Source organism: Myotis lucifugus, unplaced genomic scaffold (assembly GCF_000147115.1).
Source record: "Myotis lucifugus unplaced genomic scaffold, Myoluc2.0 scaffold_44, whole genome shotgun sequence".
Classification (NCBI taxonomy): Eukaryota; Metazoa; Chordata; class Mammalia; order Chiroptera; family Vespertilionidae; genus Myotis; species Myotis lucifugus.
Genome location: NW_005871092.1, coordinates 7,651,672 through 7,678,795, shown reverse-complemented (window position 1 = coordinate 7,678,795; position 27,124 = coordinate 7,651,672). Strand labels below are relative to the sequence as shown.

Here is a 27,124-nt window from a genome sequence, read left to right as displayed (position 1 = left end):
TCCTGCCCCATGCTTGCCCTGCTGCTGGCACCGGCCCGATCGCTCAGCGCCATCAGTGGATGCGAGCAGCAGCTGCCGGCCCCATCACCCCTGAGGGCTTCTCCACCTTCCCCTGCTCCTGAGGGGCGATCGAGGCAGCAGCCACCACTTGCACCCGCTGCTGGGCGCTGGCCCCAATAGCTCCACGCTGTCAGCGGATGCAAGCAGGACCGGCACCGTCAGCGTGTGGGAGTGGCGGCAGCTGGAGTGGGGCTGCCAGCAGACAGGGGCCGGGGGGCCGGGCGGGGGTGTGGAGGATGGGCTGAGACCTGCCCCCGTGCCCACCGTAGCCTCATGGCCCACAGTTCCTTTCAAGGTGCACGAATTTGTGTACTGGCCCCCTAGTAAGTAATATGTTTGCCCAATCTAGTAGCAGATGGGTAAAGTCAAGAATGATTTGACAAGGGAAAGACTTGAAATAGTAGAGGTGAGGGGAAGTGGGAGTCCGAACCAGATTGTTGGCCATGAAAATGGAAAATAGAATCCATGCAAATTCGATACAACTGGAATGTAGGGGGCTTGGAGAGTGAGAAGAAGTCAGAAAGAGTGGAGCCATGAAGAGAGAGGAAGAATAATCTCATTCTAGATATGTTGGGTTGGAGATTTAGTGATTATCAGAGATCAGTTCAGAGATGGAATTTTTTCATGTGCTGCCTTGTTCTACTGGTTTTTTAAAAATATATTTTCAGTGCTGTTAATATGAAGTTTTAACATCTAGTAAGTTGAACATTTTATTAGGGGTATATGCTCTATTTTTAGATCTTTTTTGAGATAGAATAAAAAGAAACCGATGGTGCCCTAGCTGGTTTGCCTCAGTGGATAGAGCGTCAGCACATGGACGGAAGGTTCCCGGGTTTGATTCCGGTCGAGGGCCCATACTTTGGTTGCAGACTTGATCCCCAACCCTGATCAGGGAGTGTGCAGGAGGCAACCAGTTGTTGCGGCTCTCTCACATCGATGTTTCTCTTTCCCTGTCTCTCCCCCATCCTTTCCACTCTCTCTAATCAATGGAAAAATATCCTCAGGTGAGGATTAACAACAACAAAAAGAAACAGAAGGTTTTACAATGAAGTAGTAAGATTCTAAATATTATTTTGGATTCTGTTTCTTAGGACCCTCCAGTATTCTGTGATGCAAGTAAAACTGATTTACTCAGTCCATTCTTTGTCATGAACTAAAACATCCTATTCAAGGCACAGCAGCACCTTCCCACAGAAACCCACTTAGCCAAATAGCTCATTTTCTGAGTCATACACTCAGATGCAGGATGCAGAACTAGGAAATAAGCAATTTAGGAAAATGTTAGAGAGGTGTTATTAGAGATCATGCAGTAGTATACAACTCCTGGTCACATGTCTCCAGGCCAGTGGAAGTTAGGAGCAACAAGACAGCAGTTTCTCTGTGCCAGTCATGATTTTAAGACTTTATATGCATTAACCATTTAATTCTCATGGCAACCCCATGAAAACAGGCACAACAACTCCCATTATCATCTCCATTTTATATAGGAGGAAACTGAGACACAAAGAAAGTAATTTACCCCAATCACCCAGCTAGCAGGTCGTAAAGACAGCCTGCAAACCCAAGCAGTGTGACTCTAGAGCTGGTGTTCTTAATTACTACGTCATCTCCACGAATGGTAGGTTCAAATCCAGGTTATCCTACTAGTTCCGTGCCTATGAACAAGTTATATCATAATCTCTAAAGGAGAGATAATAGTAACAGTATAAAGGTTAAATTCTATAAAACAGCACAGTATCTGGCACATAGTAGCTTATTATTGAACTTGACCTAAATGCCACACTCCTGTGTTTTTAGTGCTATTTGATGTTTTATGTATTCTATAAATCCCCTGCTTCCCTTTAAGTCCTTCCTGCAATAAGGTGAAGAGGACAGAGGAATAGAATAGTTTCCTCAATCACGGGACAGTGTGAGGTTTTTTGTTTGTTTGTTTTTATAAAGACAAGAAGTCCAAATAGTGATTTTTAAGAACATCAGCAAGTTTATTAAGGACTATTATAAGAAGGATAGAGATTAACTAGCTGTTGTCCATTTCAGCCAAGTATGAAGTGTGAACAAACATTTAAACTTCAGAAAGGTTTAAGATAAATTGAGAACTTCTTAGGAATAAAGAGTGTTAATGTCATAGCATAGAAAAAATGTAGTTATTTGTAATTAATAACATAGATTTGGAACATTTAGGAAGCAGTTCATGTTACTAAACTGCCAGGGTCCAGCCCCAGCGGTCCAGGGGTTCCCAAAGGTGAGGACAGCGTCGGCGAAGAATGAAGGACACGGAGACAGCGTTCAGATCATCAGCATAGTTGGGTTCTTTTTTATTGTCCTGTTACTGCTGTATTTATACTACTTGATACTATAAGCATGCCTCTATATCATGGTATGTTTTGGGTCCTCCCTTGACCTTCTACAGTTCCTTGTTTTATGTTTATTGTTTCTTATCTGACCTTTGCTAAAAATCTTATCTCTATCTAGCTCTGTTGATTTTAATCCTATCCATTCTATTCCAAAGGTTAGGGCTAGTTTGTTATCTCCATTCCAAGGTCACTCTACTCTACTGCTCTACTGTTAAGCTACAAGGAAGTAACTGAAGGAGATTTTCCTATTCTATGGCCCAAGTAAAGGTTATGTCCTTTTAGCCTCGATGGTGGTCTTCCTTGGGACTGCCCTGCGTCAGCGGGTTTTCAGGGGCATAGGCTTTGGTACTTTCTCTGGTGGGTAGACCCCTGGGGATGTGGGCCTAGCAAGTCCCAAATTTATTGTCAAGAGTCTTAGTCTAAGTTCTTCGTAAGTAGTACACGGTATTTCTGTAACACTAGGAGGTTTTACTGATTTATTCCCTTCCTTAGTCCCGTTAATCCCTAACTCCAGGGAAACATCCCCACCTGGGGAAACAACCTTTCTCGGGGAGGTGGCCCTGGTTAGAACACATAGCGCTAAGAAGGGGAGCAAACATATTAAGAACAGTATGCCATATACGCCAGGTCCCTTGGAACATATGCTGTGCAGATGTTTCTTCCCTGCAGCAACTGTGTCAAACAGCAAGGATGGACCAGCTTCTGGCACTAAACTGTTTGAGATCTCTAGTACTCACCTTTGCATTTAATTATAAACTAGGGGCCCAGTGCACGAATTCATACACCTTGAAAGGAACTGTGAGCCACGAGGCTGTGGTGGGCAAGGGCGGGTCTTGGCCCCTCCTGTTGCGCCCCCGGTCCCCTGTCTGCCAGCAGTCCCACTCCTGCTGCCACTGCTCCCACGCGCTGACGGCATGGAGCAATTAGGGCCGGCGCCAACAGTGGGTGCGAGTGGCAGCTGCTGCCCCCATCGCCCCTCAGGAGCAGGGGGAGGTGGAGAAGCCCTCAGGGGCAATTGGGGCTGGCAGCCATCACTTGCACCTGCTGATGGCGCCGAGCATTCTGGCCAGCACTGGGCACCAGCAGCAGGTGTGAGGGGCAGCTCCGGTGCTGCCTGCAGGTGTGAGCGGGGCCAGCACCATCAGCAGGTGCGAGCGGCGGGTGCTGCTCCAATCACCCCTCAGGAGCAGAGGGAGGTAGAGAAGCCCTTAGGGGCGATTGGGGCTGGCACCAGCAGCAGGTGCAGCAGCGGGACCGCGGCACATGGGAGCAAAGAATTTTCAGTAACCACCAGAAGCTCATCCCAATGACAGCAACTGGCACCCCACCTTGGTTTGGCGCCCCCACTCACCTGCTCCACCATCCCGCCGCGGCCAAGGCCCACCATGTTCCGTGCTCTGCTGCCGATGCCCGCCATTTTCTGCACGCACCCCCTGGTGGTCAGCACATATCATAGTGACCAGTTGTTCAGTTCTGTTGTTCGGTCCATTGGCATATTAGCCTTTTATTACACTAGTATAGGATAGGCTGTGAAGTAATTGAAGGAACTTTAAAATGAACAGGCCAAAGTAAAATTAGGAGGAAATTTTTATCTTCAAACAGACAAGTGGAAAGAGCAGCAACAACACTTAATTCATATGTCCTATTAAATCATCTTTTTCCATGGGTGTTGAGTATTTCTCCACATAAATATTGAACATGAATAGAGTTTACAGTAGGTTTGGGGACAGCTGTGTTTTCCATTTGTAAGCATGTTGATTTACATTGATATTGGATTGTACTAAACAAATAGGTGGTTATATTTGAAAGCTGTTTTATATAAACAATATGCTCTATATTGGAGGAGATAAGGTTTTTATTAATCATAAGACTACTTCTGGGTAATTCATTATATTTCTTTAAAGATTATCAAGTGACCTTAGAGTATGGACAGATGGCTTGTTTTCTAAATGAATGATGTGTGAATTCTCTTTCATAAATTGAGCAACACTGAGACTATTGTTAGAAGTCTAAGTAGGAAACCATTGAGCATAAGGAAGTAGGTATCATGAAATAGAGATTTAATTTTTGTGATGCTATTTCATTTGTTAAATTTGAGGAAACCTGCATATTCTAACAAAATGGTAATTTCTATAAGATAAAAGTGATATATGTTTGGAAATTGGCATGAGATAGATATTTTTTGCCCAATTAAAGAAAACTTTAGAAAGCTATAAAGAAAATTGCAAAAGTCAACCATAATCTCACTAATCAGAGAAACCACTATTAACTTTATAGAAGAACTTTGTAAATCTAACCATACACACTGTACACAGGGTATGTTTATGTTCTGTCTCTATATACATGTGTCATTGTTTTTATGTCTGCATCATATCCCATTGTGTATAACAATTTATTTAACAAATCACTCGTTAATGAACATTTAGACTTTTTGCAATTTTTATGTGTTGTAAAGAAATCTGTAATGTCAGTGTGTGTATATTCATGCATATTTATTTTTTAGTTGTGGTTTGGCACACTTTGATTTATTGGGGTGACATTAGTTAGTAAGATTATATTAAATATTTTAGACTTTGTGGGCCAGTCACTGTCACAGTTACTACTTAACTTAGCTGTTTTAGCTTCTAAAGTAGCCAGAGACAACAGACAAACAAATGAGTGTGGGTGTTTTCCAATAAAACTTCTTTAAAAAGAGCCCACAGCCCTGGCTGGGTGGCTCGGTTAGTTGGAGTGTTGTCTTGTACACCAAGAGATTGCGGTTCGATTCCCTGTCAGGGCACACACCTAGGTTGTGGGTTTGATCCTCAGTTGGAGCATGTACTGGAGGCAACTGATTCATGTTTTTTTCTCTCTCTCCCCCTTCCTCACTCTCTACAAATCAGTAAAAACATACCCTTGGGTAAGGATTAAATAAATAAATAAATTTTTAAAATGAAAACAGCCCATAGGCTATAGTTTGTCAGCCCCTGATCTAAGTTATTCCTTGGTCAAAGATTTTGCAAAAAATAATGCGTGTATATTTTTAAATTGAATTCCAGCTAGAATAAGTCTTCAGAGTAGATAATAGTATTGTATCAATGTTAATTTTCTGACTTTGATAATTGTACTGTGATTATATAAGCAAATGTCCCTTTTTAGGAAATACACACTTAAATATTTAGGGGTAAGGAGGCATCATGTCTGTAACTTATTTTCAAATGGTTCAGAAAACAATGCAGAGAGAGAGAGAAGCAAATGTAACAACTTGTTAACAATTGGGAAATCTGGATTCAGTATAAATAGAAATCCTTTGTACTATTTTTGCAACTTTCTGTAAGTTTGAAATTATTTCAAGACAAAAAGTTATATCTTGAAAGTAAATAGTCTGTCCCTAAGGCCCTCACACTTCCTTAATAAGATGTAAATCACCCTGTGGAAGTACAGTGATGATAATGTGAGAAACTGAAGATTGACTTGGTGATTCAGAATCAGAGCTGTTTCTATTTGACAAAGGAATTGAAAAGGGCGAGTGTTCGACCCTGTTGTTTCCATAACAACCTCAGACTTTGCATACTTTTCAGAGCTTTATATTTCATGAAATGGTTGTATAAAATTTAAATTAGTTTTAAATCAAAACATTAGTGGAGACTTCAATCAGATTTAAAAAGAGAGGAGAAACCTAAGTGTATTGCAGGGTAATCATTTGGATGTGATTACTTTCCTAACAGCCTTTGAACCTGGGCAGAGGATCATTTTTATTCTTTAGACTTCTTAAGTCAGCAATATTTGTATAATGGACTTGACCTTTCAGTATATTTCTATGTCTTTATTATCTCTCAGATGAAGCGACCAAAGGATGCAGTCCTAATTTATCACCCTGTTGCTTTAGAGACCAGGTACTCACTCAGGTGGCAAAGCTGGCATTCTGTTTTGAAGATTGAGGGGCCTCATTTGTGTTTTCACACAGAAAGAAGTCTTCCTAGCTCACCTGAAGAGAGATAATGGAAGGGCCTGGATTGTGTTAGATGTTCATTCCCATAGTTTCATAAAGGTTTTTATTGATTTTAGAGAGCAAGGGAAGAAGGATAGAGAGATAGAAGCATCATTGATTGGCTGCCTCCTGCATGCCCCCTACTGGGGATTGAGCCCACAACCTGGGCATGTGCTCTGACTGGGAATTGAACCAGCGACATCTTGGTTCATTGGTCAGTGCTCACCCACTGAGCCACGCCAGCTGGGCCCATAGTTCCTTTAATCTGACAACAACCTGGTGGGTGGGATATTAGTGTCCTCTTTTTACAAATAAGGCTCACAGAGGCTAAATCACTTGCCTGCAACCACACAAAACTAGCCAACGTTAGAGTCAGAATGCAAACCCGACACTAAATACAAGCCATCCCAGACATTGCTGTTTTTCTTTAAAACGGAATTTCGAATCTGCCCTAGTCCCGTGGAGGGGCTGATTTCAGTATTTTTGTTTGTTTTTGTTTTTTTAACTATCCACTAAGAGGTGATTACTGAAAATTGAATTATTCTGCTAACAAAAAAAATGTTTACATGTAAAATCCATGTGAGAGAATTTAAGATATATTTAGTATGTATTGTTTAAATATGTCCCTTAAAGATTTCTTTTTTAAAAATATAATTTTTGCCATCATTTAGGACAGGGGCATGAAAATGTATCCTTTAGCAGCACTTCTCTTTACCTAACAGATTCTTTTCCATTTATCTGGCTTATGAGTTTAAGAACTGTTCTGACTTAAACCTTTATGAATTAAACTTTAATGGCAGGTTTTTGAAAAGTTCTGTGGGAGTTGACAGTAAGTTTTAGACCAAGAGATACCATATGTCTGTTTCAAGAGTTATACTTCCTGTGGGGCAGGGGGGAGAACCTGTATAGCCATGTACATCCAAATTGAGTCCTCTGCTGATAAGGGGCAGTTTCCAAGAAGATAGCTAATAAATATAGTATTTCCTTTTTTCTGTTAGTGACGGACCAAATTGAAGATGTTTGAGAACTTAGCTGCATGGAAGCAACAGTACATAGTTACCCACTAGTTGAAGGTCCCATGAAATATTTCAGTTTGCATCTTCTGCGCTGTTAAAACTGCTTGTAATGAAAAGTAGGTTAGATTGATACAGAGTGACCCTTCAGAGACTCAGTATTTTCTTTCTTTTCACAAGTGTTTTCTTTTTTCATTCTAGAACCTAGAAATTGTTTTTTTAACATTTCAGAATTATAAATATTTTTTGAAGTTTCATTTTTTTTAGCCAAACTGATGGCATTGCTAGGAAGCAAGATTTTAAATGCTCTCAGAATTAGAACTTACCAAAATGTGCTTTGTACGCAGAAATCGAGTAATAGTACTAGAATTCTAACTCCTTCACTTCAGAATTGAGCTAAAGGTTATTTCATACTCAAGCTTGTTTGTGGAGAGAGAAAGGAAGAGAGGAGGTGGTCGAACAGGGGAGAAAATGAATATGAACAAGGACATATGCATCTCCTTGTCAGTGTTTATCATGGCACTAATGGAGTTAGTAGGATCATCAATTTTGGTTCTAATTTTTAAAGGTGATTGATGGTAATATATGAAATCTGGCCCTGGATCTTCAATAGCCTTGTTGCTGCTTCCAGTTGAGATGGACAGTGAGCTGTTGGTCCCTAGCCTGGCAGTAATTTGTGCCCTGTAACCATAATCACATTGATCCAATATCTGGTGTTCAATAAAATGTACAGAAAATTACATCTCTTAACACATTCTGTGCTGAGCTTGTTGTGCATAGAAGTTCCCCTTGCAACAGCTTGATAACTTATCCTATGTAATAAAAGCCTAATATGCTAAGTGTCTAGTCATCCATTCAACCAATCAAAGCTTAATATGCTAATGATATGCTAAGGCTGCTCAACCGCTCGCTATGATGTGTACTGACCACCAGGCGGCAGACGCTCCGACTGTTAGGTTAGCTTACTGCTGGGGTCCGGCTGATCAGGACTGAGCGAGACCCGGACATGCCCTGGAGCCCTCCCGCGGTCCCTCCCCTGCTGGCCAGCCTCTTACAGCCCTCCCTAGCCCCAATCGTGCACCGGTGGGGTCCCTCAGCCTGGCCTGCACCCTCTCGCATCCAGGACCCCTCGGGGGATGTCGAAGAGCTGGTTTTGGCCCGGTCCCACAGGCCAGGCTGAGGGACTCCCCTGGTGTACAAATTCATGCACCGGGCCTCTAGTGGTTAAATAATGTATGTTCTAGCCATCTACCTTGACCAATATACTGTCATAATGATAAAATTTTTAAAAATGTTTAGTGCTATGGTTTTTTTGTAACTGGAAAATAAAATACGGTTTTCATTTATTTTCAATAATTTAAAAGGCTAGGTATAAAATGCGATTGTAATCAATGCATACTTTAGTAAAAATATGTTAATTTATACTTTATATGTGTAATGAGTATATTTTCATTCAAAATGTAAATTAATTTTGAAACTATAAAAGTAAATATTTTTTATATTTTCCAAAGTAATTTCTAAAATATTCAAAATATTGGTCAAAATTAAAGTATAATAAATGAATTCCAATTAACTTGTCAATAATTGTCAAATAAGCACATTTAAATAAAGCTTACTTTAACATTTGAAATATAATTAAATATTGTTTTCATAAAAATGAGACTTACTATTCTAGCATTTAATGTCCATCCATTAGCCAATGTAAAGAATTTGTCATGCTTTATTATGTTTGATCTTGACCTAAATATGTACAAATCTATATATATAAAAGACTAATATGCAAAGTGTTCCCGCGGGAATTTGACTGGGAGACCAGTTCTGTCGCTATGACATGTGCTGACCACCCGGGGGCGGCACGGAACGAAGGAAGGCCCTGGCCAGCAGCCGGGGAAGAGAGGCCCTAGCCGGCAGCTGGAAGGCCCCGATCGGCCCTGATCACCAACCAGGCCTAGGGACCCTACCATGCACGAATTTCATGCACCAGGCCTCTAGTTTAATATAAAAGTTGTTCTAGTTTTAGAAATCTTAATCTCTCCATTGTAATTCAAAGTTTGGAGAGAAATCTTTAAATGCACTAACCATAATTGCCTAGGTTCTTAATATTCAGAATGTAATTGCCACGTCCCAAAGCAAGCTAAGTAAAAATGATTTGTACAGTGGCCCATCAGAAACGTTGATTTTTAGTCACCTGGAAATACTTAGCATGTAGAGTTTTGGTTACTTTGACCAAAGACCCAGGATAACAGGGAAGAGAAACTGCACTAACACAGCTCTTTTCAAAAAGGTGTCACCATGCATGCTTTCAAAAAAGGAAACTCCTATAGGAAGCTCTTCTGTTATTCCAGGCCATCACTGCCCTGAAGTCATCCAGTCCTGGCCACCTGAAAAGAGCTGTGTTAGCTCTTGTACGCATCCTTCAGTGTTAAATTTGTCTTCTCTGCTCTATACAATCACACAGGTATTACCGTAATTATTTGTTCATGCCTAGCTTTCCTGCTGAAGCCAGGGAAGCTCATCTGTGATGTTCACAGCTCTACTTCCCACACCCAGCACACAGTGCCTAAGCGTTTGAATGAGTGGATCAAGTAGTGCATTTCTGTCCATAACTTTTCTCTCTCGGTAGCTTTGCTATGGGTTACGTTAAAGTGTGTTTCTTAGGTCAACATTGATCTTTTTGAAAATGTTGCTATGCTACCAGTTTGTGGATAGATGTTAGAGAATACACCGATGTGTCTGAAGGTTATGGGCATCTTTTTTTATAGTTATATATATATATATTGAGAATTCTGATAGGAGAGATATTGATTTACATTATGGGCCAGGAAGACGGAATGGTTATCTGCATTTAAAAGCCTGCTGTTAAAAGTTCAGTTTTATACTGGCGTCAGGTACATACGTATTCAAATTAGTGTGTTATTTCTCCCTTCCCTGCCCTACTGCTCTACCAAAATAGTCCTCATAATGTTTTTTTCAGAAACTTATTTAATGAAAGAATGCTCAAAAGTATACCTGGACACAGTAATTTCAGGTCTTTCACTTAATGGTTCTTTTTGTTTTGTTGTTTTTGTGTGTTTTGTTTTTTTGTGTGTGTGTTGGTTTTTTTTTGTTTTGTGTTTTTTTTTTTTTGCTCAATGTAACAAGCTTGTATAGGAGAGAACAGTTTGTAAAAGAGTTATATTGATATGTTATTAAAATACATCCTCTTTTTGTCTGTTGTATAAAATTGTGTCCATGTTAGAAGGCATTGAAAAATCGATGTTGTTTTTTTCCCCAGGTGAAAATAAGGTATCCCACCTGGGTCCAAGAAAGACTAAAAGGGATGTCAGAGTGTGAGAGCTCTTAAAGGCTATCTTGGTGTGTTTACTAAATTGCTCTCCACAAGATAGATGTGCATATACAGCTAGAAGTTTTTAACCTGTGACTGACGTTATTGGTAAAGTTAAATGCAGGGTCTGCAATCTTGTGTGTATTGACTCATGGTTCGGCTCTTGTAATTGCTGCTTAGTATGTGTCAGAAATTCTTCACAACTGATAAACTTTAAGTTGTATCAAAAAATACTAGAAATGGTATTTTTACTCCAATAGAAAGCTACCTTTTGGTTTCAACAAAATTCAGGCCAGTTGACACAGGCTAAGCCACAGAGAAAATACTTTACATCCTTTATAGTGTATTTTACCTTTATAATGTTTTGGTAGCTTTCTAGTTTGACAAATACAGCACTTTGAGTTTAATGAGACTTTGTATGTAACAGTCTGTAACACAGTGCCTGGTAAGCTAGAACCTGTTTGAAACAGATACCAACTAAAACTAGCTTAAGCAAAAAAGGGATATTTATTCTGAGGATACCATGGTAGTTTCATGGGCACCATGGGTGGTGTCAGGGCCACTATTCAAGGTTGTGTGGATTAGGCTCTGCATAGCCTTTAGCAGGAGTGCAGCCAGTCCTTAGAAACAAACTGGAACCAAAGACCAAATCCCTGTCAGGCCTCTTTCCTTTCTGCTCCTAGCTGTTTATGTGCTTTATTCATCTGCAGATGCCTTTCTCCACTTCCCAGTTTGTAAGAAGATGCCTACAGCTACATTTATCTATTCTGTTTAAGGAATCTCTGAATCTAAATCCCCACCATGTGGGAAGGAAGTCTGATTAACCAGCTTGGCTCAGGTGTATGCCCCTGGACCGTCTCATGAGGCAGAGCAGAACCATCTTATATAATAAAAGCCTAATATGCAAATCGACCGAACTGCGGAACGACTGATGGAACCAGTCGCTATGATATGCACTGACCACCAGGGGCAGACACTCAACTCAGGAACTGCCCCCAGCCTGCAGGCCCCAGGCCAGCCATGGCGGGTGCCAACAGGGGCCCTCCGATTGCCCTGCAGGTCGCCCCGCAGAGGGAGGCGACCAGCGGCGGCAATGAGGGACGGGGCCAGCGAGCAGGTAGCACCAGGCTGGCCAAGGTGGGTGCCAGCGGGGGCCCCTTGATCACCCCGCCAGTTGCCCCACAGATCATCCCTGATCACCAGCCAGGCCTAGGGACCCTACCCGTGCACGAATTTTGTGCACTGGGCCTCTAGTCCTATATAATAAAAGGGTAATAAGCAAATTGACCAAACAGCGAACGATCAGTCGCTATGACACGCACTGACCACCAGGGGGCAGGCACTCAACGCAGAAGCTGCCTCCTGATGGTCAGTATGCCCCCACAGGGGGAGCGCTGCTCAGCCACAAGCCGGGCTGATGGCTGGAGAGCACAGCAGCCCACCTCTGCAGCAGCGCTAAGGATGTCCAACTAATGGGGAACGGGCCTAAGCCGTCAGTCAGACATCCCCGAGGGCTCCCAGACTGCGAAAGGGCATAGGCAGTACTGAGGGGGACCCCCCCCCCCCAAGTGCACAAATGTTGTTATATAAGCAAGGCTGTTCCCACTATAACCTACTGAAGATTAGAGGGGGAGAGCTTAGCAAACATTAGTGCCTGGTTTAGTAAGCATATAGTAAGTGTTGAATAAGTATTATCAATTTCATCTATATATATAAAAGGCTAAGTGACCGACTGTACATATGTCCGACTGACTGACCAGCCAGCCAGTACATATGATGCGCACTGGCAATTTAAAAATAAACATTGACTCGCACATGCACAATATTTGTCCCTGTCTGACACTAGCCTCCCACTTAAATTAATTCGAAGACAGTTTCCCATGATGCCAGCATTTGCAGTGACTATTAATAAATCACAAGGACAAACTCTAGACAGAGTAGGAATATTCCTACCTGAACCCGTTTTCGGACATGGTCAGTTATATGTTGCTTTCTCTCTCGAGTTCGAACAGTGTGTGACATTAAAGTTAAAGTTGTAAATACTTCATTGCAAGGGAAATTGGTCAAGCGCTCTGAAAGTGTTTTTACTCAATGTGGTATACAGGGAGATATTAGAGTAAGTTTAATCAATTTATCAGTCATTGTTTTTATCAATGTTGTTTTTATATCAGGTCTTTATTGTTGTTATATCATGTCTTTGTTATAGTTTATTTATTAATCAATATATATTTTCATATACATTTTACTAATTTTCTTTCATCTCTGACACTTATATTATAAAGGGCGAATAGCAATATTAAAATATTTCTTCTAATTAATTTCCTTTCAATGTGCATGAATCCATGCACCGGCCCCTAGTGTCTTTTATAAAATATCAGTCATGTCACAAAATACAAATTTAAGGAACATGTTTATTGCAAATAGATATTAATAGATGTTTGTAAACTCTATACATTTATTGCAGGAAAGCATTGTGGGAACTTTTATCTATTAGCTAATCAGTATGTATGATTCTGATATGTTCGGTGAAAGTGCTGCTGTTCTCTCATAATCTTGATAGGAATTTTCTCTCCCATTAACTTTCAACTGGTATCATCATGATGGTTTTATCTTTCAAATGTGCCCTGAACTCTTGTCTCCATCTCTTTGCTCTAAACAGTGTTACCATGGCCTAGAAATGATAGCTGCTCCTAACCCATCCCACACTTTGCCCAACTCCAAGATTATCTGTTCAAATTCTTCTCATGCTTTAAGATATAACCTATATGTGTCCCCTTTAGATGAAGCCTTTCCCAGACCACTCACCCAGAGGCAGTCTTCACTCCCCCGAATTTCCATTACATCGTTCGTTATCCATACATGTCTGTGGTACATTGTGCTTCAGTCTTAGAATATAGTTTATTCTTTGAAACAATTCTAATATTTATTTATTTATTTATTTATTTAATTGATTTTTTACAGAGAGGAAGGGAGAGGGATAGAGAGTTAGAAACATCAATGAGAGAGAAACATCGATCAGCTGCCTCCTGCACATCCCCTACTGGGGATGTGACCACAGCCAAGGTACATGCTCTTGACCGGAATCGAACCCGGGACCCCTCAGTCCGCAGGCTGACGCTCTACCCACTGAGCCAAACCAGATAGGGGGTAACTAATATTTAGATACTGGCCATGATGCTTCCAACCCTCTGACAAAAGTAGGGTCCTTGTACTCTGAGCAGCCTCAGGACCCTGGAGTTTATATAACTTAAATAGCCATAGATTTGGACTTGAAGGACTTGGCCTAAAACTTCCAGGCAAATTCCATGGACATACCCGCCCAATAGTTGTTTCAAAGGGGAAGGATGTTGTGACCCCATTTATTACCTCCTCTGTGACAGAAATCTATATCCTTCCTTGGGACACGGAGGAACCAGGTTTTCTTCATTCTCTAACAGAAACATAAAAAGATTTGGAGTGAAAAGTTCTATGGACGTTAACTTTTCCTTAATCCTCGTTTATCTTTTGGAACAGGGGAGCACCCAGATTTCTGAAGAACCTAAAAACATCCAATTGACTTCTTATGAAAAAGGAAGCTATTACATGATGATTGTTGGGATTAACTGAAAGCCTCCCATCCATACTCTATACCACTATTTGTTACCACATTTTGTTTTCACTTTCATTCCCCTCCCCCACCTCCTCTCTCTTTTATTAAAGATTTCATGATCAGCAACCCAAAGGACAGTATTGTTTCATGTTCATCTTTTCTTTACTATGCTTTGATTTGTCCATAAAAAATGTTTTCTCTCCTTTTATGGCCCCTTCTTTTTCCTTTCATTTGATATGTCTTTAGTCTACTGCACAGGAGAAACTTTCTAAAGGGACGAAAACTTTTAATTTTGTGAAAAAAGTAGATATTTACCAATATCAGTATCATCTCTACTATTTGGACGTAAATACCATGTTTGAGTTCATTATCCTTCTAGTGTGTTTGAACTAAATGTTGACATTAGTCACCATCTTTGTCTTTTCTAATAAGATAGTTTTTTAATCATAAAATTATTTTAGCTTCTCTCCAATCTTGATCCTATAAAAGTAAATTAATACTTGAATGACATAAGATAGTTTAAGTATTCTAATGTCCTTAATTTATGTTTATTTCATGTTTGCCTCATTTCTTTAGCTGTATATTTTCATTCATTGCTTTTTAAATTTCCTTTTGCATCCCCATTTTTGACTAGTGCTCAGTCTTACTAATAATAGTAATAAACACTGAACCTTTTCATAGCTCCACATTTAATATGGATATCTCATTTTACCAGTCACATTTAGAGAAGTTAACATTTGCCTAAAATCATAGGCAAGGATTGTTGTAGAAATTATGTGTCACCCCTAAATATTTCAGTATGAACCTTCTAAATATAGGACTTTTACATAATCGTTACCACACATAACAAAATTAAAATTTCCCTAATTTCACATAATTTTCAGTTTCTATTAAAACGCCCCCAATGTCCCATAAATTTTTTTTGTAGCTTTTCCCCTAAACTAGGATCTCATCAAAATGCAAACACTACATTGGGTTTTTTGCCTTTTAAAAAAAATCTAAACCAGTCCCTCTAACTTTGGGGGCGGGGCAATTTTTCTAATTTGATCATTCCTTGTACATTTATTAACTGGCTTCTTTTTGGTATAGTGGGGGTGGGAAAAACTTCCCTTCAACTGGGTGCTTAATATGCAAACAAATGGATGGATGAATTTGAGAGCCAACTGCAGAAGCAGTACTTATGTAAATTTTGCATTTAAAATGAAAGCTATATTGTTGAAAGAAAACAAAACCTCCAAGAAAAACAAAAGGCTATATAAGACAGAAAATGAGCTATAAATAATATTTAGTCATTTTTAGCCTTTAGAATCATCTACCTTGATGGCTTAATTAGAATTAGAACATAAGTAAAATAGCTATCAACTTTGATGGTAGAGTTTAGATGATAGAGTTTAGAAGGTAGAGGTGACAAGGGAAGGATAGAAGTCCTAATATCGAGAGGGATATTGTCTATAGTTGATGAAATAAGACATAGGGATGTATAGGTATTAAAGTTATAAAGAGACACAGAGGAACTAAAAACAGTGATGTAACTACTATAATTGGGGGAAGGAGAATGGGCTAACATCCTAGTCTGTTATAGTAAGAAGTCAACAAACACTCTAAAATTTTATATATTCAGAACTGATGCGTTATCCAGAGGGAAAAAAGTTAATCCCTACAACAATTAAAAACAGAAACAAAGTTTAAAGGTGGTTGCTCTGGCATTGGAGTGCAGGGTTTAAGTATATTGGAAAACTAAGGGCTATCTGAATGACTTAACAGTGACCTGTATATTTATGTTCTTAAGACAAAAAAATGGCATATTCAAGGTTTTGTTGCTTTATTTTTAATAGCTTTAATGAGATATAATTTAAATACAGTAAGTTCACTAACTGTGCAGTTGGTGAATTTTGGTAATTGTATACAGTTACATAACCTCCACCCTAATCAAAGTATAGAATATTTCTTTCATCTTGAAAACTTTGTGCTACTTGCCTTCAATATTCAGCCCCCAACCTCTTGTCCTTGGTAAGTATTCATCTACTTTCTGTCACTTTAATTTTGCTTTTCTAGAATTTACTACAAATTGAATCCTAGAGTATAGCGTCTTTTATGTTTGACTCATTTCATTCAGTACACCTCTGAGATGTATCTGTGTTGTGTGTACTGTCACAATAAAGATTTTCCTCCTCCTTTATTTGTCTATAATAGTCATTGTGGTACAAAAGTCAGCATCAACCGTAGTGCTCTCAGTGTGTTCATGTTTTCTCACTCTCTACTATGAATCCATTAAATATCTTCATTTTTTTCTCTTTATCAAAGGTTGAATTAATTAAGGGGAATTTACAAAGTGTTGGACTTACACTTCGTCTTGTCCAGTCAACTGACGGGTATGCCGGGCACGTCATCATTGAGACTGTGGCCCCAAACTCACCTGCTGCACTTGCTGATCTCCAGCGAGGAGATCGACTGATTGCTATTGGAGGTAATTATGCTAATATGCAGTAGAGTTTACATTTACAGAGAAAGCAGAGAGTAGATGTGGGAGTTCTCCTCTCTCCTTTATTTTCATAAGCACGTTACTTTTATAATAGAAAGTAGTAACTTTATTATAAAAATCTGAAGAAAGCCTTAAAATTTAATTTAAAACACACATGCCATATGACACTTAGGATACAAAGCTATAAAATAAACCTCAGCTGTTACTTGTTTGACATAACAGTTACTCTTTCCCATCTGAAAACCACAATTCAGTATAAATTTTTTAATATTCACACACCCTGTTTTGGTTTTGCCTACAGGATAAAATTAATTTTTGTGGTTTTTTTTATTAATCCTCACCCAAGGACATTTTTTCCAATGATTTTTTAGAGAGAGTAGAAGGAAAGAAGAGGTGGGGGGGGGGGCAGATCGATGTGAGAGAGATACACAGATTGGTTGCCTCCCACACATGCCCTAATTGAACTGGGGATCAAACCTACAACCTAGATACATGCCCTTGACTGGGAATCAAACCTGCAACTTTCGGTGCGCAGACTGATGCTCTAACCATTAGAATACACTGGCTAGGGTGTAAAATTAATTTTTTTATGTACTTTTTTGAAAGATTTTTGTTTTTAATTACACAAGTAGTAAATATTATCAAAAATAAATCTAAGCAATGTAAATGTATGCTGAGTGGAAAAATATATCTACCATTTGTAAAAATATATTTATTGAGATAAGGGGCAGGTGTGATATACATTTATTTTTTTATAGCTATAATTCATTTATGTGGTTCTATAATAATTTTTTAAGTATTTAGTAATGGGATTGGTGACAGTTGAAAGAAGATTAACAAAATGGTTGCTATATTTGAAACTCAATAATGGAGTTCATTTTACTATTTCCTCTATATTTGCATATATTAGAAATATTCCAAAAGAAAAGGAATCCCACCCTGGCCAGTTTGGCTTGGTAGTTAGAGTGTTGGCCCTCGTACTCAAAGGTCCAAGTTTGATTCCTGGTCAAGGGCATGTACCTGGGTTGCAGACCTCATTCTGGCCTGGGTCAGGGCGTGTGCAGGAGATTCTCTCTCATCATTGAACTGATCAATGTGTCTCTCACATGGATGTTCCTCCCTCCCCCCCCCTCTCTCTCTCCCTCCCTCCCTCCCTCCCCCCACCCCTCCACTCTCTCTAAAAATCAATGGAAAAAAATATCCTCAGGTGAGGATTAACCAAGTGAACTGGAACTTTGACAGAACTGACAGATGAGTAGGGAGTCCACTATCTGGATCTGTGTCAGGGGAACAGAGGGTGGCACATTGATTCTCACATAGTAGTGAGGACAGGAGCATGAGAAGGTCAGAGAGGGTTTTTAACTACACTGACTTTGTCGTGTCAAAGAAACATCAAGGTGGTGATGCCCAGAGGTAGTTGGGAATGTAGGACAAAAGGGAACAGGAAAAGTTGATAGCTAAAACTCCTGAAATGGATATAATCCAGGAAGAGAGCAAAAAGACAGAGAAAACTAATGACAGACAAGACCATGGGAATGTTTGCATACAAGGGGCAGATTAGGTGGAGAAAAAGCAGAGGAGAGATCATCTGAGCCCAGTTAGTACAGTGTCATGAAAATGGTTTTAAAGCAGGAGGAAGGGAATAAAAGTCTGAGCAAGGATAATTGATGGAGCAAAGGGCTGAAAGAGATGGTTAGGGGGCGAGTGGGATCCAGAGTACAACGAAAGGAATACTCCCTCCTCTGAGATAGCTTAATACTAAAAATGATTGGCAGGAAGAAAAGGTGACTTCTTGTTGATCTTTTCAGTAAATTAGGTGATGTCATCCACAGAAGAAAAAAGCAGGAAGATCAGGGGATTGGGGGAGGTTTGAAGCTGGTGTTTTAGAGACTCAGTTGTTTGGTGACCATGCAACAGAATGCTAAGGCAGCACTGAACACTATGCTGAAGACAGAGACGATAACTTGGGGCTGGATCAGGCAGGCATCTCAGGAGAAAAGGGAGGTGGCGGGGCTAGCAGAGCTGGGAATCAGAAAGGTAGATGTAGAAGAGGAAAAGTCCAGGGCAAGAGAATAGAAAATCTTGATGTGAACATCACTGAAATCTTGAGACTGAGGTCAAGGAGAAAAGCAAGTGCTATCAGGAGAACCATCTGGGCCAGGAGAGCGAAGGAGGAATGATTAGGTCTGGAAATTACCTCTAAACAGTTCAGTCAGCAGACAGAATTGTCACAGGTGGGAAATAAGAGATTGTGACCAGAAATTAATTTCCAAGTGAAAGATATTTGCTGTGGTCAAGTTCCCAGTGATGACCAGGTCTAAAGCAAGGTCTTACTTCCTGGGCAGCTGAAGTAAGAGAGGATATAGGCTGAGGAACTCTACAGTCAGGTTATTAGATGGGGCTGATGTTACTTTGATTTATTTAGGATGGCCCTAAGACCTTTGGAAAGCAAAGACCTGTCTCACCTTTCTCTAAGTCCTACAGAAAGGGATAGCTTGGGTAAGTACTGTTTGGGGGAGGGTAGCGAAAGGGCAGGAAACAAATAGAGCCTGTAATGATACACCTAGAAGATGGCTAGCTGGAAGAATATACTAGAAGCTGCTGGCTCTGATTGCCTTGGGGAAGGAAGAGTATTGCTGGAGATAGAGGTGGAAGGGAGATTTTTTCCAGTATACATCTTTTGTACCCTTTGAATTTTGAATGATGTTAATGTAGCACCTATTAGAAAATAGTAAAATGAAAACTTAAGATAGATATTATCAATGTAGGTGCAGATAGTAACCAACTTGTTTAACTGTAAAGCAACTTATGCCTGCCTTATTCTTTCTGGTCCTGAAAAGGATTAGTTTAATGGGTAAAGCTACTAAAGAGAATCTGTAAAAGAGTACATTACTCATAATATAGTATCTTGCAGTTTATTTCAAACATCAGTCTCTTACTTTGACCCAATGCTTGTAATCCCTGGTATATTTTGGGATTTCCTGCAATAACATCAGTTTCCCATCGTTCTAAGTCTGGTTTAACCATTAAAATCCCTATTAGGTGTCACTCTGCTCACTTTAAACTGAGAAATAGTGTCACTTAAACGTAGGAAGGAATGGAAGCAATTACCAGCTTGGCACCCTTCTAAGGATTTTCGTGTCATCATTTGGTTTGAATAAGTAAACATTTCTAGAATATCCAGGGTTTGAGAATTGGCACACAGATGCATCCAAAAGCCAATCATATATTTTGGAGGTTTCCCTATTACTTTGTCGTTAAATATCATGAGTTAATGGCAATTATATATAGCAATTTAGGTAATTCTCATTGCAGTAATTTGTGTTTCCCTTTCAAAATTTTAAAACAGGTGTGAAAATCACATCTACACTGCAGGTGTTGAAGCTGATCAAGCAGGCCGGCGACCGCGTCCTGGTGTACTACGAGAGGCCTGTGGGCCAGGGTCACCACAGTGCAGCGCTGCAGGATCATTTTAGTCAATTGGAAGAAAACTTTCTGTCAGGCTCATGCCAACCAAATTATGAAGAGGACGCTGGGTTGGCAGTAGACACTGAAAGTAGAGACCTGGATTTGGAATTTGAAGACTTGGCAAGTGATGTCAGAGCACAAAATGAGTTCAAAGATGAGGCACAGTCGGCAAGTCTTAGTCCCAAACGTACTCCAACGACACCTTCTGTTAGACCCCTTGGAACGATATCACCAGTTTTAAATCGTAAATTAGCTACAGGAAGTCACCCACCACCACCCAAACTCCCATCCAAAGAAGGAAACAAACCTTTAGCCCCAAAACCTTCTGAGACAACAGACCCAGCACAAGTGTCAAAACCCACCCAGGGATCCACTCTCAAACCACCCGTGCCACCACGACCGCAAGTGAAAGCTCCTTTGCCTTCTGCAGATGCTCCAGGTCAGGCGGAACCAGAGGTTCTTGAAAAGCCAGAAAAGGCGCTGCCTCCTCCTCCTGCAGATAAACCTGCTGAAAAGCAAGCGAAAAATGTGGATCACATGGAAGATGCAGCTGCATCTAAGCAGTCTTCAGCAAAGCAGGAAGTGGGGAAAGACTTGCCCTCAGAAAGCTCCTGCCCTAAGGACAGTTCGGATGACCCTCAGACGTGGGAGTCTTCAGAAATTCACTATCGTAATAAGCTAGGGAAATGGACAAGGGCCAGAGCCACCTGCTTCTTCGACATAGAAGCCTGCCACCGGTACTTAAACCTCGCCCTGTGGTGCAGGGATCCTTTCAAGTTGGGGGGGCTCATCTGTTTGGGGCATGTGAGCCTGAAACTTGAAGAGGTGGCTTTAGGATGCCTCACTACATCAAACATGGAGTACCTTTCCAAGTTCAGACTGGAAGCCCCAACACCCAAGGCCATGGTCACGAGAACCGCACTCCGCAACCTGAGTATGCAAAAGGGATTCAATGACAAATTTTGCTTTGGTGACATTACTATTCATTTCAAATATTTGAAAGAAGGAGAAGTGGACCACCACCTAGTTACTAACTTGGAGAAAGAAAAAGAATTTCATTTGGTCGAAGAGGTTTCTGCCCTGCCGAAAGAGGAGCCCTTAGTGGGACAGATGGGCTTAACAGAAAATAAACACAGTTTCCAGGACACTCAGTTCCAGAACCCAACGTGGTGTGATTACTGCAAGAAAAAAGTGTGGACTAAAGCCGCTTCCCAGTGTATGATCTGTGCTTATGTTTGCCATAAGAAATGCCAGGAAAAGTGTCTCGCCGAGATTCCTCTCTGTGGAGCGACTGAGAGGCGGATAGACCGGACCCTGAAAAACCTCAGGCTGGAAGGACAGGAGACCCTCCTGGGCCTGTCTGCCCGCACTGACGCTGAAGTTAGCAAGTCCGTCACTAGAACCACAGGCTTGACGAGGCACATCATCAATACTAGCTCTCGTCTGTTAAACCTGCGTCAAGTCTCTAAAACTCGCCTTTCTGAACCAGGAGCCGATCTAGTAGAACCTTCACCAAAACACACCCCCAACACGTCAGACAATGAAGGCAGCGACACAGAGGTGTGTGGTCCAAACAGTCCTTCTAAACGGGGAAACAGCACAGGAATAAAGTTAGTGAGGAAGGAGGGCGGTCTGGATGACAGCGTCTTCATTGCAGTTAAAGAAATTGGCCGTGACCTGTACAGGGGCTTGCCGACAGAGGAGAGGATCCAGAAACTCGAGTTCATGCTGGACAAACTGCAGAATGAAATTGATCAAGAGCTGGAACATAACAATTCCCTTGTTAGAGAAGAAAAAGAGACAACCGATACAAGGAAAAAATCTCTTCTTTCTGCTGCTTTAGGTAAATCAGGTGAAAGACTACAAGCTTTGACACTTCTTATGATCCACTACAGAGCAGGCATTGAAGATATCGAATCTTTAGAAAGTCTGACCTTAGACCAGCACCCCAAAAAAATAGGCAAGTATACGGATGACCCAGAAGAAGACTTTGATAATGAAATAACCCAACTAATAGACGCTCAGCCATTCAGCAGCATTTCAGATGACTTATTCGGCCCATCTGAGTCTGTGTAACAGACCCGTCTAATCTTTCAAGCAATTGGGGAAAAGTATCTAAAGTACCACAGATATAACCATGTTTAAACCCCCTTATAATGCACTTCGGCCTGCTTCTCCAGTTACTTGCTTGTGTTAATAAGAATGAAAAGGTTGTTCCAGCGAAAACATGACCAGCTCACTAAATTGGTTGTTTCAGATTGCATTTATAGCTCTGCTTTTTGGGTTTATACTTGGAATTTATTTTTACTAATTTATTTTTAACTTTTTCTAATTATGGAATTATGTAAGCTGACTTTTCATGTTTATGTATGTTGTCTCGTTGTGCTATTTTTCTTTCTCTTTTTTGAATTAGTGTTAAATTGGATACTGTCCAGATTCTTGTAATGTTTTTATTTCTATCACGGTTATAACAGATTGTTGCATGCCCAAATTGACAGCAGCAATCATTGAGGGAACAGTTTTTGAATCTTTGTGTTATGAAGTTTGTCATCCTACTTGAGATTTTTATTATTTTGGGGTCCTGGGGGGTGCTTTTTGTTTTTGCCAAATGTAACACGAAAGCAGACACTATGGCTTTAGTCAGTTATGCTGATTTAGTAAAAAAAAAACAAAAACCTTTTACATATATTGCTTGCTTCCTATGCCTCTGTGAAATTTTTTTCTAAAGCTTTTGTGCAGTTGAAGTAGAGTGAGAATATAGTGATTGATTTGAAGAGCTTGCACTGCAAACAAAATGTAACAAAGAGTAAATATAGAACGCAGTTGGTAAAGAATTTTGTAGAGAACAGGATTATTAAAAAACAGCAACTATGATTTTGAAATATAATTTTTCAAAATGTTGCTTTCCTTTTAAATGGAAGTTCTAATCATTTATGATTAATTTTCATCTCCAGTTCTCCCATAGGAAATAAAGCATGTGCAAGGATATTTAAAGTTTCAGAGGACTGTTCTTAAAATGACCGTGTTGATAACTGGTTTGGCTGTTTTTTAGAAACTTTTTTTTTTAATGCAGGACAATGTTGTGAAGGAGAAGAATCATGCAAAATAGATTTACTCCTTTGTCTGACATCCTGCAGGCTTAAAGGAATGGTGATCATTCTGAATGCTTCTGTAATTCAGACTATCTTCATTCATTAAAAAAAAAAAAGAAAGAAAATTAAATAAAAATAGACAGTATACATACATAGGAATTGGGACTAGTTCTCTGAAAAGGAAGATCTACTCTCATACTTGGTCCATCGTGTGGATCTCTGTAACACATGGCTGAGGGAAACCGTGAGCAGGACCCCTGTTGGTATTCCATAAAAGTTTTGGCCTTTTATTTGCCTATAAAAAGATACATCTATGCATAATTTTCCCTTTTGTAGGTAACTACTATAATGATATGTAGTAAAACTGACATGAATTTAGAACTAGATGGGATGGCTTGTATGGCTGGCAGAAAAAAAGCATTTTAATATGGATTCTGGCCCACATCTATAGTCCAGGACACCATATAAGAGTTTAAGATCAAGCTCTTCCATTGGCCATGAATGAACTGTATGACCATCGGCAAGCCACAAAAGAGCCCTGTGTCTCAGTTTCTCCAGCTCTAAAGTAGGAATAAACTAGATTTAGTCTACCTCACAGGATTGTGAGGGAAACAATAGCATAACTAAGTGCTCTGCACGGTAAAAAGCCATTCAAATAACAGGTAGGATGTATATGGGCTATAAAAACATTACTGAAGGAAGGAAAGTTACTTCTTTAAAAATCAATAGCCAATTCTCATTTCTGCTATTAAGTGAAATATTAGGGGAAAATGCTTTCTTGGCCAAGTTAATAACAAAAATATAGCTGCGTATACCCCCCTTTGTTTATTTAAGCATGCTTGCATTTGGAAAGAACACTGCTATAGAAGTCTTTATACACAAAATTCTCTGGAAGCTAAAATGTTAATCTGTAACATATGCTTGAAACAATCTGCCCAATATAATAACCAACTTCCATCGTATGAAAAATAACTTACCATCCATAACCTGGGAGGTGGAGTGTCTGCAAGTGGCTGGTGCTTAAGGGTCGTACCACAGAAGTTTCGGTGACATCCAAGCATGCTGCTGAAATGGGTGCATTTGAAAGGGCTGTAGAAGTAATGCAAAACTTTGGTTTCATAAAAATCTACTCATGCTTTAAAATACTTAACTCTGTAGAACCACAGTTATGGAAAGCTCAGTAATGCTGCTCATGATATTTGTAAAATAATACCTTTAACATAGTGCAATATTTTATTATATATATATAGTGGGAGGAGCAGTAGGGGCATCACAGTTGCACTCATGCAACGGGAACACCCCAAATTGCCCAGGGGAGAGTGAGGTATAAGGTCTCAATGAAAACAGTTGTATTATATTAAATTCCTGATGTAATGTCGCTGCCATGCTATGTTATCAATAGCTAACAGATAATAAAGAAAGCAAAACCACCACGGGAAAAAGAATATCTTCATTTGATGGCATCTGAAAAGGTGACTGCTGCCTCTCTCTGGAATTACAGCCTGGTATAATCTGGCCACACAAGCTCAACAGTCCATTTGTGCTAAACAAAATTACTATTTTGAAAACTGCCTAAAAGCATTAACTTTTGGGTTTACTCTTGTTTTATTTATGGATTTGCCTTTGCTCCCTATTAGTAATTGGAGTAGTGAACGTGTATTTTTTACGTTGGTATTAAATGATTGGGCTAGACATTTAGACCCTCAAGTTGAGCAACCTTTTAGCACTGTTTTGGAATCAGAATTAATATGCTACATTCCTTAATGTCAAGACCTACATTCTTCAATATCAGAACTAGTTGAATACTATGTGGCCACTTGTGACTTTTGAGAAAAGAAAACAGCTTAATATTTGAGGGTACTGTCAGGTTCAAAATTTAAATCTGAATTTTTTGACAGACAATTTGAAAATACTTGGCTTTTATTAATAGTAAGATAATAAAATCAAGTTCCCTAAAAGTAGATAAATTTAAAATCACTTTTAAAATGTATTGGCTTTCTTTTAAAAAATGGGGTGGTCCCTCAATCCTTTTTAAGCCATGGATCCCCTAAACAGCTGATTAAAACTAGACTCTTGCCCCTAAAAGATACACATGCTCACCGTAAGTCTTACAGGACTTGGGGCCACAGGCCCAGTGTATCAAATGGCCACATAGTTTAGTTATTCTTATCAAACATATTGGTTCACAGCAATCAGGAAAATAATACAACTTTCTAGATGCAAGGATAACTTACTGCATGTTTCCACACTGACATGTGACTAGTTAACATATTTCAATTTAAAACACTTTTCAAAGCCAAAATGTATGGTTCACTAACCTGGAGAGGAAGTTACCTGATGCCTGCAAGCAGAACAGTTTTTAATTAAATATCAACAGTCAATACCTTATGTATTTGATTCCAAGGATAATGTCTGGTTTATAAAGGAATACAAGTAGGCACAGTAGTGTTCAGAAGATTTATTAAGTCAACTAGCTAAAACATGGCTTAGGCAGGTACACTTGGCAGTCAAAAGAAAGAACTGACTATTCATTGCTACCTCATTAAGGTTTTTGTATCTGTTTGCCAGGTACACACATAAAACCACCTCTGCTCAAAACAGAAACTCAGCTGTATGTTCTTTGTTCTGACATACGTAATTATTTTTTTAAAAAAGTCTCTTTTCAGTCTTGGCTCACCCCAGAACATCAGTCACATAAAAGACCCTACAATTCCCCATTTTTCCTGTTAGATACAACTGATATCTTTTGCTCCTAAAACAGTTTTAAAAAACTCCACGTATCTTTTATGTCATCCCTAAGGATCAAGAGCAGGCATGCCTTTCCCAGTCATTTTTGAAGAGACGAATCTTAAAGGCAAAAATAAAGTAGGAATAACATACGGTGCTGGGGCTGGGAGGACCACGAACCCGCTAGAGGACCGATTTGCAGCTCGTTCCTTTGGAAGGTTCTCCCCAGTAGGAGTGGAGAACAACCTGCCTCCGAGCCATGGGCACGCGCCTCTGGAGCACCTTCCAGAAGCCACCCAATCAGCCGCCCCATGCGAATTGGTGAGCGGGAAGCTGTGTGCTTCCAATTCACGGCACCCGACAGCCCGGCTGCAGACCCTGCCAAGGCCCACAGGAAAGCTTCGTAAAGCAAATGGGAAGTCAGCATCAGCTAACTTTCCTAGAGAATTGAAAGGTTGAAGAGTCCTCTTAAAGTCCTCAGTTCCTCCTCGTCCAAGTTAAACAATTTCTAACTTAACAAAACCATTGGCATTAGGTGATTTTCATTTACAATGACAGAACTACAGAATTAACCAGTAGTAGCTGAGGCATTCCACACGATCACCACGGCAATCATATCATACAAAACCTGGTGTAAACTGACAGTGTTCACTAACACAGTATTGGCTGTTAGGTTGGGAAGGCACGACAATGTCATGCTTAGAGAAACTACATCACACAGCACTAGATGACACAGTTAATACAGAGACATTTTCAGATGTTTGATTTTTTTCCTGCCTGTGAAATGGGGGGTGTCCAGACCACCCTATTTTTACCTGGTTTCCTAACATGATTCAAGACCTAATTGCACTCATCTTCATTTAAAACTTTTCACATTGATGTGAACAACTTTCAGAAGTCTAGGAAAGAATAGTTACAGACAACTCAAAATTAAACACTTGGATGATCTCCAAACAGGTCAAAGATGATAGAGTCTGATTTTTTTGTTCATGTCATAGCAGCTATTAGCCTTTCACCTTTATTTTCTAACCTTGGACTAGATGT

The 27,124-nt window shown here is 40.0% G+C and overlaps 1 protein-coding gene across 3 annotated transcripts in view; it reads left to right on the top strand.

Moving 5' to 3' along the window:
• PDZD8 (PDZ domain containing 8) overlaps positions 1-24,798 on the top strand; it is a 55,319-nt gene extending 30,521 nt beyond the window's left edge. The window contains exons 1-3 of one of the 3 annotated variants that reach the window (XM_023753399.1): positions 16,651-16,778; positions 19,219-19,292; positions 20,143-24,798. In XM_023753399.1, the coding sequence (XP_023609167.1) occupies positions 19,220-19,292; positions 20,143-22,337 (2,268 nt within the window). In that variant the 5' untranslated portion in view covers positions 16,651-16,778; position 19,219 and the 3' untranslated portion in view covers positions 22,338-24,798. Of the gene's footprint in view, positions 1-14,235; positions 14,444-16,615; positions 16,779-19,218; positions 19,293-20,142 lie in introns of those variants that run through there. The other 2 variants (XM_023753398.1, XR_002829097.1) reach the window with 2 other exon arrangements.
• The last annotated feature ends 2,326 nt before the right edge of the window (positions 24,799-27,124 follow it).